At 36.2% G+C, this 17,012-nt stretch overlaps 1 protein-coding gene across 1 annotated transcript in view; it reads right to left on the bottom strand.

Moving 5' to 3' along the window:
- Positions 1–17,012, bottom strand: part of LOC144958989 (uncharacterized) — a 589,046-nt gene that overhangs the window by 318,346 nt on the left and 253,688 nt on the right. Inside the window, exons 108-113 of the mRNA XM_078891292.1 lie at positions 16,331–16,411; positions 15,258–15,348; positions 14,239–14,539; positions 12,494–12,615; positions 11,374–11,457; positions 4,328–9,082 (exon numbers count right to left, since the gene is read on the bottom strand). Coding sequence (XP_078747418.1) covers positions 4,328–9,082; positions 11,374–11,457; positions 12,494–12,615; positions 14,239–14,539; positions 15,258–15,348; positions 16,331–16,411 — 5,434 coding nt within the window. The remainder of the gene's footprint in view (positions 1–4,327; positions 9,083–11,373; positions 11,458–12,493; positions 12,616–14,238; positions 14,540–15,257; positions 15,349–16,330; positions 16,412–17,012) is intronic.

Genomic DNA, 17,012 nt, shown 5'->3' with positions numbered 1-17,012 from the left:
AATTATATTATAAAAATTGATAAATGTTCCAAACGGAATTATAATTGTGATTTCACAATGAAATTAATTCAGAGAAAGATGTCATTAAACAAAAACGCTTAAATGGGTAACAAGTTGGTCAAGATATACAGGAACAACTAAGTTGTCTAGATAAACACATAACAATTGAAAATTATGATACGATTTAGTGTGTGGTGAATGATGAATGACAGAAAAAGTCATAAGAGACAAATAGTTTTATGTAAAAGCATAACATTGTGTTTAGTTTATACTAAAAAATTGTATATAATTTGAAAACTACAAATTTCAAAAAGAAATCGCAATTTGATAAGTTTAGATGTGTATGAATGACTTTTCAGTGAGTTTAAAAAAATATTTAGCTTGATCAGAAAAAAATCGGAGGGCATTATTTAAAAGTATAAAAATATTGAATTTTCTGACGTGAATCTTTGAGATTATTAAAAGAAAATAAAGTCTTTTCTTCGGAGGAATTTTTGATTGGAATTGGGAATGGTCAATCATTTCAAGAAAAGAAGCAAAACGTGGGTTTGCGGGATTCACATATTTGGGAAATGGAGGACTCCAAATGGGATTTGTTTTCTTCAAAAGAGGTGATATGGGTGGGAAGGTAAGCGGGTATAGGTTGCATAATAAATTTGTAATAAGTGTCAAAAGGACATTATAATATTCTAAGGTAAGGGGGGATCACTCCATGGGAAACGAAATTTGACTAACACTACGTACAAAATATAATGTACTCTGTATAAATGACATTCATGGCCACAAACCGTCAACTATAAGAATATAGACTATAGACAGAAAGTTTAAAATCTTTGTGAGAGTTATTTAACAAGATATGAAGTGAATAGAAAAGTGCCAGAAGACAATAGAGAATAAAATTTTTTTCGCGGCGGTGGTGGGGTTTGAACCTGCGACCTTATTGGTACGACAACTCCGCCTGGCAGGTGAGAGCGTGGCTCTACCGTGTGAGCTATCCACGAACACAAAAATATTCGTTTCAAACTCAAAGTCATTACTAGATCCCTCTCTCACCCACTTCTTGAGACCGCCGATTCGTTCGTACACCACCATCGCGAATAATTTTGACCAGCAGTTAAGCTTAATAGCCAATATTCTCAACACAAACATATAACATAGAAACGATTGAGACATTGAGTATGCTCCGGTGTATGGGGTGAATTTTTAATTCAGAAAAGTGAGTGGAGCAGGCACTTATGTTGGTAACAACAAGATATGAAGTGAATAGAAAAGTGCCAGAAGACAATAGAGAATAAAATTTTTTTCGCGGCGGTGGTGGGGTTTGAACCTGCGACCTTATTGGTACGACAACTCCGCCTGGCAGGTGAGAGCGTGGCTCTACCGTGTGAGCTATCCACGAACACAAAAATATTCGTTTCAAACTCAAAGTCATTACTAGATCCCTCTCTCACCCACTTCTTGAGACCGCCGATTCGTTCGTACACCACCATCGCGAATAATTTTGACCAGCAGTTAAGCTTAATAGCCAATATTCTCAACACAAACATATAACATAGAAACGATTGAGACATTGAGTATGCTCCGGTGTATGGGGTGAATTTTTAATTCAGAAAAGTGAGTGGAGCAGGCACTTATGTTGGTAACAACAAGATATGAAGTGAATAGAAAAGTGCCAGAAGACAATAGAGAATAAAATTTTTTTCGCGGCGGGGTGGGGTTTGAACCTGCGACCTTATTGGTACGACAACTCCGCCTGGCAGGTGAGAGCGTGGCTCTACCGTGTGAGCTATCCACGAACACAAAAATATTCGTTTCAAACTCAAAGTCATTACTAGATCCCTCTCTCACCCACTTCTTGAGACCGCCGATTCGTTCGTACACCACCATCGCGAATAATTTTGACCAGCAGTTAAGCTTAATAGCCAATATTCTCAACACAAACATATAACATAGAAACGATTGAGACATTGAGTATGCTCCGGTGTATGGGGTGAATTTTTAATTCAGAAAAGTGAGTGGAGCAGGCACTTATGTTGGTAACAACAAGATATGAAGTGAATAGAAAAGTGCCAGAAGACAATAGAGAATAAAATTGTACGAACGAATCGGCGGTCTCAAGAAGTGGGTGAGAGAGGGATCTAGTAATGACTTTGAGTTTGAAACGAATATTTTTGTGTTCGTGGATAGCTCACACGGTAGAGCCACGCTCTCACCTGCCAGGCGGAGTTGTCGTACCAATAAGGTCGCAGGTTCAAACCCCACCACCGCCGCGAAAAAAATTTTATTCTCTATTGTCTTCTGGCACTTTTCTATTCACTTCATATCTTGTTGTTACCAACATAAGTGCCTGCTCCACTCACTTTTCTGAATTAAAAATTCACCCCATACACCGGAGCATACTCAATGTCTCAATCGTTTCTATGTTATATGTTTGTGTTGAGAATATTGGCTATTAAGCTTAACTGCTGGTCAAAATTATTCGCGATGGTGGTGTACGAACGAATCGGCGGTCTCAAGAAGTGGGTGAGAGAGGGATCTAGTAATGACTTTGAGTTTGAAACGAATATTTTTGTGTTCGTGGATAGCTCACACGGTAGAGCCACGCTCTCACCTGCCAGGCGGAGTTGTCGTACCAATAAGGTCGCAGGTTCAAACCCCACCACCGCCGCGAAAAAAAAAATTTTATTCTCTATTGTCTTCTGGCACTTTTCTATTCACTTCATATCTTGTTGTTACCAACATAAGTGCCTGCTCCACTCACTTTTCTGAATTAAAAATTCACCCCATACACCGGAGCATACTCAATCGTTTCTATGTTATATGTTTGTGTTGAGAATATTGGCTATTAAGCTTAACTGCTGGTCAAAATTATTCGCGATGGTGGTGTACGAACGAATCGGCGGTCTCAAGAAGTGGGTGAGAGAGGGATCTAGTAATGACTTTGAGTTTGAAACGAATATTTTTGTGTTCGTGGATAGCTCACACGGTAGAGCCACGCTCTCACCTGCCAGGCGGAGTTGTCGTACCAATAAGGTCGCAGGTTCAAACCCCACCACCGCCGCGAAAAAAATTTTATTCTCTATTGTCTTCTGGCACTTTTCTATTCACTTCATATCTTGTTGTTACCAACATAAGTGCCTGCTCCACTCACTTTTCTGAATTAAAAATTCACCCCATACACCGGAGCATACTCAATGTCTCAATCGTTTCTATGTTATATGTTTGTGTTGAGAATATTGGCTATTAAGCTTAACTGCTGGTCAAAATTATTCGCGATGGTGGTGTACGAACGAATCGGCGGTCTCAAGAAGTGGGTGAGAGAGGGATCTAGTAATGACTTTGAGTTTGAAACGAATATTTTTGTGTTCGTGGATAGCTCACACGGTAGAGCCACGCTCTCACCTGCCAGGCGGAGTTGTCGTACCAATAAGGTCGCAGGTTCAAACCCCACCACCGCCGCGAAAAAAATTTTATTCTCTATTGTCTTCTGGCACTTTTCTATTCACTTCATATCTTGTTGTTACCAACATAAGTGCCTGCTCCACTCACTTTTCTGAATTAAAAATTCACCCCATACACCGGAGCATACTCAATGTCTCAATCGTTTCTATGTTATATGTTTGTGTTGAGAATATTGGCTATTAAGCTTAACTGCTGGTCAAAATTATTCGCGATGGTGGTGTACGAACGAATCGGCGGTCTCAAGAAGTGGGTGAGAGAGGGATCTAGTAATGACTTTGAGTTTGAAACGAATATTTTTGTGTTCGTGGATAGCTCACACGGTAGAGCCACGCTCTCACCTGCCAGGCGGAGTTGTCGTACCAATAAGGTCGCAGGTTCAAACCCCACCACCGCCGCGAAAAAAATTTTATTCTCTATTGTCTTCTGGCACTTTTCTATTCACTTCATATCTTGTTGTTACCAACATAAGTGCCTGCTCCACTCACTTTTGTGAGAGTTATTTGTAGAATTATCGAATTGTTATCTAAAGCTACAAATGATTGAGAAAAATATAGTAAAGTAAAGTAAAATTATCTTTATTCATCCCATAGGGGAAATGTGTCTTTAAGGTCTATTCCAAGGTAAGACTGGGATAACTCAGGCGACAGCCGCAGTGCAGCGCCGCAAATTGAGCTAGAGCGAGACCGACGACTTACTCAAGGCGACACAGCACATTGGGTATTCGAACTCGGTACTTTTCGGGTAAGAAGCAATTCACCCGAAAACCACTTTGGATATACAATAATAGTGTAAAGAGGAGAGAAATAATGATAAAATGAATGTTATAATGGAAGTGAATGAAGTCACACAGTCATCCGTCACCCACCTCTATTGCATGTGTGACATGGTCGTCCACCATCCTGTCATCGGGTACAGTAACCATCTCATACGAGATAGCAGTTTCGTCAGTAGATGTAGTGTCTGTATCTAAAGTAAAAACACTTTCAATTTCTTTGTTCACAAATTCATCAGCACTAACGGATTCGGTTGATGAAGCTTTCAGAGAACTTTCGTCAATATCCTTGTCAATGTCGAAGTCCTGTTTCACGTCTTCAATAGTTTCAGCGGTAATTTCTATTTGGTCGTCATAAAACTCACTGTCGTGTATAGTTGTTTGCACAGGCATTTGAAGGTTTGATTGTATTTCAATCTCATAAACAGGCTGATCGGTAATAACATTTTCCGTTTCAATAGTGTCATTTTCGGGTTGTGAAATGTCTGGTTTGGCTAGAGCAATATCAACATGTGAATCCTCTACAGGAATTTCTACAACTACATCAGAGCTTGTCAGAACCACTTCTTGAAGTTCCGGTTCAGGCTGGGTATATCCAAAATGAATATCTGCTTCTTTGGGAGATTCAGTTTCAATCTCTACATTTTCTATAACAAAGCTTCCAGTGTCGATCTCCAATCCTTCAGTTTCGGGAACAAGGGCTTCAATCTCAACTTCTTCAAATTTGGTACCTTCAACGTCAACCTCAATCTCTTCAGCTTTGAGACTTCCAACATCAACCTTAACTTCTTCAACAGTGTGAACTTCTTCAACTTCAGGACCTGCAATGTCAACCTCAACTTCTTCGAATTTGGGACCCTCAACCTCAACTTCTTCAACAACGTCAACCTCAACTTCTTCAACGTTAGGAGCTTCAACGTCAACCTCAACTTCTTCAACAACGTCAACCTCAACTTCTTCAACTTTAGGAGCTTCAACGTCAACCTCAACTTCTTCAACAACGTCAACCTCAACTTCTTCAACAACGTCAACCTCAACTTCTTCAACAAAGTCAATCTCGACTTCTTCAACGTTAGGAGCTTCAACGTCAACGTCAACTTCTTCAACAAAGTCAATCTCGACTTCTTCAACTTTAGGAGTTTCAACGTCAACCTCAACTTCTTCAAGTTTGGGACTTTCAACTTCAACTTTTACTTCTTCAACAACATGAACCACAACTTCTTCAAGTTTGGGACCGTCCACGTGAGTCTCAACTTCTTCAACAACGTCAACCTCCACTTCTTTAATCTTGAGACCTTCAACTTCATACTCAACTTCTTCAACTTTGGGAGCTTTAACATCAACCTCAACTTCTTCAACAACGTCAACCTCCACTTCTTTAATCTTGGGACCTTCAACTTCAAACTCAATTTCTTCAACTTTGGGACTTTCAACTTCAACCTCAACTTCTTCAACAACATCAACCTCAGATTCTTCAAGTTTGGGACTTTCAAATTCAACCTCAACTTCTTCTACAGGGTGAATCTCAACTTCTTCAACTTTGGGAGCTTCAACGTGAACCTCAACTTCTTCAACAACGTCAATTTCAAATTCTTCAACTTTAGGAGCTTCAACGTGAACCTCAACTTCTTCAACAACGTCAACCTCAACTTCTTCAACTTTAGGAGCTTCAACGTCAACCACAACTTCTTCAACTTTGGGAGCTTCATAATCAACTTCACCTTCTTCAACAACGTCAATCTCATCTTCTTCAATTTTGGGACTTTCAACTTCAAACTCAACTTCTTCAACTTTGGGAGCTTTAACGTCAACCTCAACTTCTTCAACAACGTCAATTTCAAATTCTTCAACTTTAGGAGCTTCAATGTCAACCTCAACTTCTTCAACTTTGGGACCTTCAATGTGAGTCTCTTCTTCTTCAACAACGTCAACCTCAATTTCTTCAACTTTAGGAGTTTCAATGTCAACCTCAACTTCTTCAACAACGCCAACGTCAACTTCTTCAAATTTGGGACTTTCAACTTCAACCTCAACTTCTTCAACAACTTCAATATCAACTTCTTCAAATTTGGGACTTTCAACTCCAACCTCAACTTTTTCAACTTTGGGAGCTTCAACGTCAACCTCAACTTCTTCAATTTTGGGACTGACAACTTCAAACTCAACTTCTTCAACTTTGGGACCTTCAACGTGAGTCTCTTCTTCTTCAACAACGTCAACCTCAACTTCTTCAACAACGTCAATCTCAACTTGTCCAAGTTTTGGACCTTCAACGTAAGACTCAACTTCTTCAACAACGTCAACCTCCACTTCTTCAATTTTGGGACTTTCAACTTCAAACTCAACTTCTTCAACTTTGGGAGCTTCAACGTCAACCTCAACTTCTTCAATTTTGGGACTGACAACTTCAAACTCAACGTCTTCAACTTTGGGACTTTCAACGTGAGTCTCTTCTTCTTCAACAACGTCAACCTCAACTTCTTCAACAACGTCAATCTCAACTTGTCCAAGTTTTGGACCTTCAACGTAAGACTCAACTTCTTCAACAACGTCAACCTCCACTTCTTCAATTTTGGGACTTTCAACTTTAAACTCAACTTCTTCAACTTTGGGAGCTTCAACGTCAACTTCAACTTCTTCAATTTTGGGACTGACAACTTCAAACTCAACTTCTTCAACTTTGGGACCTTCAACGTGAGTCTCTTCTTCTTCAACAACGTCAACCTCAACTTCTTCAACAACGCCAACCTCAACTTCTTCAACTTTGGGAGCTTCAACATCAACCTCAACTTCTTCAATAACTTCAATCTCAACTTCTTTAACTGTAGGAGCTTCAACGTCAACGTAAATTTCTTCAAGTTTGGGACTTTCAAATTCAACCTCAACTTCTTCAACAACGTCAATCTCAACTTCTTCAGTTTCGGGACATATAACATCAACCTCAACTTCTTCAAGTTTGGGACTTTCAACTTCAATTTCAAATTCTTCAACTTTAGGAGCTTCAAATTCAACTTCGACATCTTCAATTTTGGGACTATCGGTACTTTCAACGTCAACCTCAACTTCTTCAACTTTGGGAATGATGACTTCAACATCAGATTCAAACCTCACTTCCTTGACTATGGATACTTCAGTTTCAATTTCAACCTCTTCTATCATAAGAAATTCCGGTTTTACTTCTTCGGTTGACGTTTCATCTTCACTTTCAAATTCTTCAACAATAGGGAAGGCAATCTCTGCTTTGGTATCTTCGGTTTCAAGCTTTGGTGTTTCATCTGTAATTTCCACTTCTTCTAATATGAGCTGTTCGATTATATGCTCATATTCAGTTTCATGTGTTTGTTGTATTGGTAATGTTTCATCATCAGATACCACTTCTTCTATCTGCACTATGCTTTCTACGGCATCTTGTTCAAACTCAATTACTTCAGCGGGTGATTCTGTTTCTTCTATTACAGGAATTGCGATTTCAACCTTAATTTCATCCGCTTCTGTTTCTATCTCATGTTCTCCATCTCCTACAATGGAAGAATCTTTGAAAGCTGTATGAGACAATTCACGTTTAGGAACTTGCATTTTGAAAAATTCTTCATGCATTTCAGATTTGGAAATCTCATCCTCGGTTTTTTTATCGTCAATTACAGTAAGGCCTGTTTCGTTTACAATCTCTAAAATATCTGCCTTTTTGACATCCTTTTCTTTTTCCTCAATGTAAACTTTACTTTGGAACCAATCGTCAGGTAGTTTGTGTTTAGGGACATGAACTTTAACAATTTCATCTCCGTGTTCAGACTCAGGAATGTCAACCTCAAGTTGAGACTTTTGTTGATTCGTTTTCCAGAGTTCAATTCCAATATCATCTACTTCTTTTCCACTTTCACCCACATCAACTTCATCAATATCCTCAGATTGTGGAATTTCAAACTCAATCTCCGTTTCTACAATTTCTTCTTTTGAAAGTTCATATTCAATTTCCACTTCTTCATTTGTTTCAACCATGGGAATCTGAGCTTCAATAATCACAGTTTCTTCATCTTGATCTTTGTCTTTTGCCACGGTAAAAGGAACTTCAATGTCTACCTCTTTTAGTTCACGCTTGGGAGCTTCAATGCTGATAATTTCTTCTTCATTATCAGACTCTGGCATTCCACTCTCATACTGCTCTTCTTTTACAAATGTGACTTTTAAGTCTGATTTATCTGTTTCTGATTTTATACTTTCAGTCTCCAGATCCACAACTTCCGTTGGAACTGATGCATCAGCAATGCTGAATTCTACTTCCTCCACAATATCTTCCTGTTGAATTTCATCAACCAATACCTGTTCTGATGTAACAGTCGGTGTTTCTTTGACTAGCTGCTCCATTTTCACCTCAAAGGTAGAATAATCCTCTGGGATATCAATTTCTCCAGTGTCATCAACATGCAATTCCAGTTCCTCGATATGTGCAGCTTTGAGATCAACGTGTTTATCATCCTCGACAATTTCTGTCTCTGTATCTTCGACGACGTCAACAACGGTTTCAATGACGGATTGAACAGACTCAAAACTTGCCTCCTCAGGCTTTTCTTCACTTATGCTTTCAATCGTCTCACTATCCGCAATTGGTGATGACTCAACAGTGTCCACGAATATCGTCACTTCCGGCATTTCTTTCGAAACATCCAAGGAAGAAGTTGGAATCGTAGTTACCACAGAGGTTAAAGAAGTTGTTTCAACCTCAGAAAGAGACTCTGTCGTTTCGGGTGAGACATCTTGGACATCCCTCTCCGACTCTTCTAATATCCTATCGTCTTTGACTTCTTCTTCTGGCTTTTCGGTCGTGTATTTCACATCTTGACTTGGTTCCTTCAACAAAGTCAGGAAATTATGTATGTAATTGGAGTCCAATTCAGTGCAATCAGATTTATTAATCTTGTGAGTGACAATCGCCTTTGCATTGCTATAAGATTCAGCCACAGTAGCGCAGTGAGCCGTGAAGATAGTAGTTGCAATAGCAGATGTATTATTGTTACAATGGCTATTCATATTTGTTCCTATATTACATCTATTTGGCATGCACAAGGTTGGTTGCTGAAATTGGCGAAATTCTACTCCATGCAAAAGATACTAGGTGGTGAAATGAAAGGGAAAAATGGAAAAAAAAAGTAGAAACGAAAAATAGAAGTTAGGTGCAGTGGCTGCAACATGCAACAATATTATTTTGTAACCAGTGTGTTGAAATCCAGTTGGAAACGAATGCTAATTGTGTGGAAAAATGATTCGTAAAATTTTAACAAGGGTCTCTATAATTCATGTTTTTCATAACTATTATTAATTCATGCACAAATTAGCATTCATCCCACTGAACTCAACTGATATGGAGGAAAACCCTAATATAGATAAAAGATAAAAAATAATAAGAATTTAAGCAAAAGAAACTGAAATTAAAGCAAAGATGTTAATTATTTGATAGTTTTCTTATATTATTTTTTTTTATCCATAAAACAACGAAAATATTTTTAAAAATATAACTCAAAAAATCGAACCCCATATCGTTCAGTGAATCGATTAATAGATTATTTATGTATTGATCGTTTTAATGTGAAGTCAACGACACAAAAATATTCTGTTTTAAAAAAAAAAAGTTTGAGATACTTAATTAAGTCAAGTTAAGAGTGAAAGTAACTGGATAAGTAAGAAAGAGAGAAATGTTTCCATTCCCTTTTACATTATACAGGGTGTCAGTAACAGGCTTCAGGCCGTGGCGGATGTTTTATGAGTGATAGTAAAAAAAAACACCCCAAAATAACAATAGAACGTAAGGGTCTACATTTCAAGTGAAATTTACTTTTATCTGTAGATTTCATAGATTGGGTTCAATGTTATAGTTATCATATAACGTTATAACAATTGTAACTAAATGACAAATTGCCATATTTATGGACAATAAAGATCTATTATTATTATTATTATCATCATCATCATCATCATCATCATCATCATCATCATCATCATTATTATTATTATTATTATTATTATTATTATTATTATTATTATTATTATTATCATTAGCATTATTATTATTATTATTATTATTATTATTATTATTATTATTATTATTATTATTATTATTATTATTATTATTATTATTATTATTACTATTATTATGATTATTATCGAAGATCTGATTCATGCAAAATTTACTCAATATTATTTGACAGAAAGACACAGACGGTGAGTAAGTGCAAAGAATATTGACATGGATACAGAAAGAAGTAACTGAAGTACAGATGTGCCAAAAAGTAACAAGAAAGGAAAAAAAAACACTTTTACAATAAAAGGCAGTTAAAGAATCTTTATGCAATTTTAGGCATAAAACTTTTTCAAAAATTTAAATAATTCCATGATTAATTAGTGTGTTACATTTATAGATAGTCTTGAAAATTTAGTAACCAGTCTGTTCTATGTAAGCATTTGTGATCACAGTAACCATAACCGTAATGTAAGCTAAGCCTCTTAGCAGCATAGATAAATGTTCAAAGCATATAATATATTATCCACATTACAAGTGATAAGCAAAGCTTATAAGCTTCAAATGAATGCTTTAAAATTGTTTTTCTTTTTTAAAATAATAAATAAAACATGGAATTTGTGTCTATAATTACTAAAGGGAATGAGATTAGCGGAAGAGTAGCGTCCCTTGATTGGACGTCACCCATAGTCTGTGACGTCACCGGCGGAAAAGTTATTAGAGAGAGAAGGTCATGTTGGTTATGCGCATGAGTCTCTGGTCCTCGCTTCCGGTGTAAGCGGCTTGAGACACTTCAAAACCAAATTGACGTTCTCTCTGAAAGGTGACGTCCAATCAAGGGACGCTACTCTTCCGCTAATCTCATTCCCTATTAATACATATAAAATTATAATCCAAGCTTCATGTAAACTAAGCTAAGTCGATATAACAAATCTTCAATTATGCTGAAAATATCATATTATATATTTTAGTGGTAAGAACATGATCTAAATATTATATACAATAATAATGGTAAAACACTTTATAAAAAATATACAAGCATTTATGAATAGAAATAAGGAGACTAGGGGTAAACACAGGAAATGAAATGGGATGAAAGAGGATAATAAAATGGACACGGACATACCTCTTGTGGAAGAGTAACTGAAGTCTCCACTGTAACATCTTCAGGGGCATCTTGAGCCTTCAACAGCTTGACTTCTTCACGTGCCTGAAAAAACATAACATAGCATCTTAGTAAGTAGGTATACAAAAAATATGTCCTTCAGCAGAGCCATTAGGCCCAGAGAGCCGGAGTTTATTTTGGTTTCTATAGCGTGAAATAGACATTATTTTTTTAGGAATTGTATGTTACCCTTTAGGTAGGATGCTAGTCTATCGCAAAGTACTTTCTGCCACATCTAACAGACTCAGCCACCCAATTACTGCTGCTTGGTGGACAAGGGGGCTCAGAAGAAAAAAATAATCTCGACTTCACCCGAAATTGATCTCGGTCCCTTTGCGTTTGAAGCGAGTGCTCTATCAACTGAGCTATCCAGACTCTCGGTAAATATATAAGAAGGACATTATGTACAATAATCACTATAATATAAATAATTTTCTCTGTTTTATGCAGTATACGAACAAGAAAACTGTATAAAAAGAGTAAGAAAACAAAGGGGGAAAAGGAGACCAAAATTGAAACCCCAACCCAGACCTGCCCACTATTACAAAAAAAATCGTAGAATTACAAAATTCTGGCTCCAATTTCTGAACTGCACGAGTATCTCTATCTAAGCCAATGAAACTTACGGAAAATGAAAAAAAATGATACGAGAATATATTATAATTCTAAGGATTCTGAAGTGCTCTTCTTACCACCTATTGGAAAATCGTCACATTTGTTACTATTCAAGCGTCACTTTTCTCATCCAGATTTCATTTCTTTTTGTTACAGCTATAAAAACTTGACATTTTGTAATAGAGCGCATATTGTCAAAGAATATTATGTATAGAATGTGCTTGTTGCTTTTCTGTTTGAGTAAGAAATGTCTGTTTTTTTGTGTTGGGTTGGTATGACGTTTGGGGAAAATTCTGAAAATGGCTGGTAAGGAGAGGGTTAATCCCTATGAGGGCCAATATTTGATGATTTTTGGTTACTTTTAGTGTTATATTGACTACAATTTTTATCCCCTAAAAATTAGGAGCGTCCAAAAGTTATAAATAGGCAGGTCTGTCCCAACCAACCAACTATTATCGACACTTACTTTGTATCCTCTGAAGGCAGACTGTATTTTAAGAGCAGCTTCGGCATGTATAGCTTCTATAACCACTTCTTCTTGCTGTTGGTCTTCTCGGGATGTCACCGAACTTGTTTCCGACAACAATTCTAGAACATCAGAAACAAAATTTTTTTAAACTGCCTCATTACCAAAAAGAAAAAAAATTGTCCCAATAATAAAACATGACAGAGTATTCTGCCAAAAGTTATGAACTCAGTTGGATTAATAGGCGGTATGGTATAACTTGAGGTTTCCTTTGCAATTAAAATTTTTAAAGCTTTTATACAGCGCAATATCCACTAAACGTGCTCAAAGCGCTTTACAAGGGGTCCCTGGCCAGCAGCAACATTTAACATTTAGGACGGGACATCATGCCTATTAGGCGTTATTACAATTTTTTTCGAACAAGACAACGCTGTTAACAGCCAGGCACTTATTTTACACTTGAGTACGGTGAGAGAATGTGAGTAGAGAGCCTTTTCCAAAGACTCAACTATACGCCGAGCGAGGCTCAAACCCAGAACCTTCTGATCCGAAGGCGAGTGTCATACCACAAGACTACATAGCCGCATATTTCATTGTACTTCACCCATTTCACACTTTAAACATGTTCATTATTCAAATGCCTTACCTAAACTTTACTTTCTCGACACTATGAAGCAAAGTATAGTATAGAATGAACGAAGTTGACGTCACTCCGCTCTTTTTATTTTTGTGGACAGCCATTTTAAAGAACATTTATCATTAACTTGTATGAATTAGACTATAAACATTGAAGGTTACAAAAAGTTTTGTTTGACGGTACATTTTATCCAACTGAAGGATGTTGTAAATATTTTACCTAAATACATAGCATCAATAAATTTTCTAATTGTGACCCTTCGCCTCAAAACGGTATTAAGTCGGGCTTGTTAAGATGTTGGAAATTGAATTTATAGCCAGAAATATCAGAGTTGTGTTGAGTTTGTAAGTTTTATTGAGGAGAATGGATACCATATTCTAGGGTGCTAATGCCAACAATTTATATTTTTGACCAGTTTAACATTAAATTCGGCTTTTAAGCATCTGGTTCGTTCCGACATAATACCGTTTTGAGACGATGGGTCACAATTGTGAAACCCGAAACATCAATTTCCACCAGTTTTTTTGACATTTTGAAGTTTTGCACTTAATTCTTATCATCTTGTCTGCTTTCTATTGGATTATCCGCTCCAATAATTACCCCAATAAATACTCTCTTTCTTTTCGAGTATGTATTTAGGGTGAGCATTATCTTAAACATATCAGAAATAATTCATAGATTGGATTATCGCATAATAATGTAAATATATACACGTTGATAGTTCAAGCAATATTCAATACTAGTGCCAGAACTCTATATATCTGTATTGATATTAAATAATATTCATTGCCCGAATATTACCAAAAAAAAAAAAAAACTTAGACAAAGAGATAAATTTGGTATTTAGGGTGTCTCTATTTGTAACCCCTCGCCTCAAAACGGTATTAAGTCGGGATGATTAAGATGCTGAAAATTGAATTTGAAGCCAGAAATATCTGTCTGACGTTTAGTTTCTATGCTTTATAGAGGAGAATGAATACCATATTTTAGAATGCTGAATAGCAATAATTCGAATGTTTGACCAGTTTAGCTTCAATTTAGACTTTTTAGCGTCTGGTTCATCCCGACATAATACCGTTTTGAGACGTTGGGTCATATTTCTACTCACCTTCTACAGTGAGAGTTGCTGAACATTCCACTTCAGAGACCTCGTTAACGGCCTTGACTGTGTATGTCCCTGCATCTTCCGGAAAAACTTCAGGAAGAAGCAGTGTGAACTCGCCATTCTCTCCGGGAAGAATTTGGTAAACGGAATCGGATTTGATTGGCTGGTTGTCGTGATACCATACGAAGGAAGGCATTGGTTGACCTTGAACTTTGCAGTCGAAGCGAGCTGATTCGCCCTCTTTGACAGTGACGTCATCAATGGGTTTGACAAATGTTGGGCCTTCTTTGGGTTCCTCTTTTATCTGATTGCACAATGTAAGAAAAGGGGTAGGAAGGGTAAGGGTGGGGTTAGATTTGAAAAATTGCATTCGTATCGATAGAATGTTTAAAATTAGAACACTTTTACATAAATAATAATGTGAAATTGAATGTAAGCTTCAATTTAATTACAAAAACAGATCTTAACTACGCCACTACCACATCATCTCATCCATCTGTGTTGTTTCATTCATCCTGTTTTGTTGATAAAGGGGAAACCCGAAACGTTCATTTGATCTGTTTTTGTAATTATATTGAAGCTTACATTCAATTTCACATTATTATTTATTTCTTTGAGCTTTGAGCAGCAACATTTACACGAACACTTTTACAGAGCTGCCTACTGGAAACTTTTTAAAATTCGTAGTTTCCAAGGAGGAAAATAGAAACGTTCACTTTAAATAGCTTAAGAAATAAACAATTTGCTCTCAGCATGGTCCAAAAATGCTCCAAAGTCCTGATTATAGGTTCGAAGAAGCAAAACTTTCCTTCTCCACAAGATGTATTGAGTCAAAGAGACCTATGCAGCTCTGTAGCTGGAGCCAAAAATTCGTATTTTTACGAATTTTTCGTAGTACTAGACATGTTTGCTTTTTATTTTACATAATTTGATTCATTTATTTTCTGCTGCAGGTTCAAACCACGTGACATGTTGCTGTCCAACGTTCTAGTAATTCAAAATAAATAATGACGAAATCTCACCTCTACAGTCAGCACTTCTTCGACATCCTCATGTTGCTCAGGCATTTCTGTCGTGACCACGACTTCCGCCTCCACATCTTCAGAGAATTTCCTGTGTAAAAAAAACAACAACAGATGAGTATTGAATGACATCGTAAAATGAAGAAAAGGGTTCTAGAAAGTCTCTAAGTATATATATATATATATATATATATATATATATATATATATATATATATATATATATATATATATATATATATATATATAATTTTTTAGAACTTGGCCTGGTGTATACAAATAATATATATATATATATATATATATATATATATATATATATATATATATATATATATATATATATATATATATATATATATTATTTGTATACACCAGGCCAAGTTCTAAAAAATAAATCACAAAACAACACTATTTTCCATGCAACAAGTATGAAGTGACATCTCAGAACACAACATGCATGTAAGAAATGTATCTCGTAAGTCAACACGCATTTAATGATCTACTCCAAATGAATGTTATTTATTATGATTTATTGGGAAAAAATGGTTACAGACAGAATATATGCAGCTAAATAGAATAGTGCTAAAATTATATATATATAAGTATGCAGGTCTGAAATCCGAACACAATTATGGGCCTAGCTCAACATTGTTGTAATGGACAATATTTTACGTCATTTTTGTTGTTGAGATTTCCATTCCAACGATGAGCCCATAATGGATTGGGTTATCAGACTTGCAAATAAGTTAACTTCGGGCACCACCCATTTAACCCTCTCCTTACCAAACATTGGAAAATCGTCCAATTCGTTACGATTCTAACAACAATTTTCTCATTCTGATTTCTTTCCTACATCATATCATTTAAAGAGAATATTTTGTTATAGATATAAAAATTTGACATTGTCTTGTCGAGATTTTTTTGCTGAAGAGAATTATATATAGAATGTGCTTTTTGCTTTTCTGTTTGAATACATATATCTATTTTTCTTTAGACTTAAGAGTAAAATTTTGGGTAAATTTCCATTTATGGTAAGGGGAGAGTTAAAACACAAGCATAAAAAAACTCACTTAGCTTTGGACGTTGAAGACTTCAGCAAATTCCTGAAATCCAACTGCTGAGTTTCAAACTGAACACCAACCCGTGTTTTACTGTCAAGGTATTGGGATGCAAACAACAACCACAACAACAACAACAACAACAACAACAACAACCACACCAACAACAACAATAACAACAACAATAACAACAACAACCACAACCAAAACAACAACAACCACAACAACAACCACAACAACAACCACAACAACAACAACAATAACAACAACAACAACAATAACAACAACAATAACAACAACAACAACCACAACAACAATAACAATAACAACAACAACAACAACAACAACAATAATAACAACAACAATAACAACAACCACAACAACAACAACCACAACAACAATAACAATAACAACAACAACCACAACAACAATAACAATAACAACAACAACCACAACAACAATAACAATAACAACAAAAACCACAACAACAATAACAATAACAACAACAACATTAAAGAGGACAACAAAAGAGCAGCATGTCAATTGAATGTATTCATGCAGGGTTAAAACACACATAAGGAACTACAGCAATCTAAAGGATTATACAAATATCAAAACATATCAATTTGACCAGTTAAAAATAATTTTTACAAAATATATATCTTCTTCTTCTTCAAGTACCAAGTCTGTGCCA

The sequence above is a fragment of the Berghia stephanieae genome, chromosome 13 (assembly GCF_034508935.2).
Source record: "Berghia stephanieae isolate SIO BIC M18660-M18661 chromosome 13, UCSD_Bste_1.3, whole genome shotgun sequence".
In the NCBI taxonomy this organism is placed as follows: Eukaryota; Metazoa; Mollusca; class Gastropoda; order Nudibranchia; family Aeolidiidae; genus Berghia; species Berghia stephanieae.
This window is presented reverse-complemented; position numbering and strand designations above follow the sequence as displayed.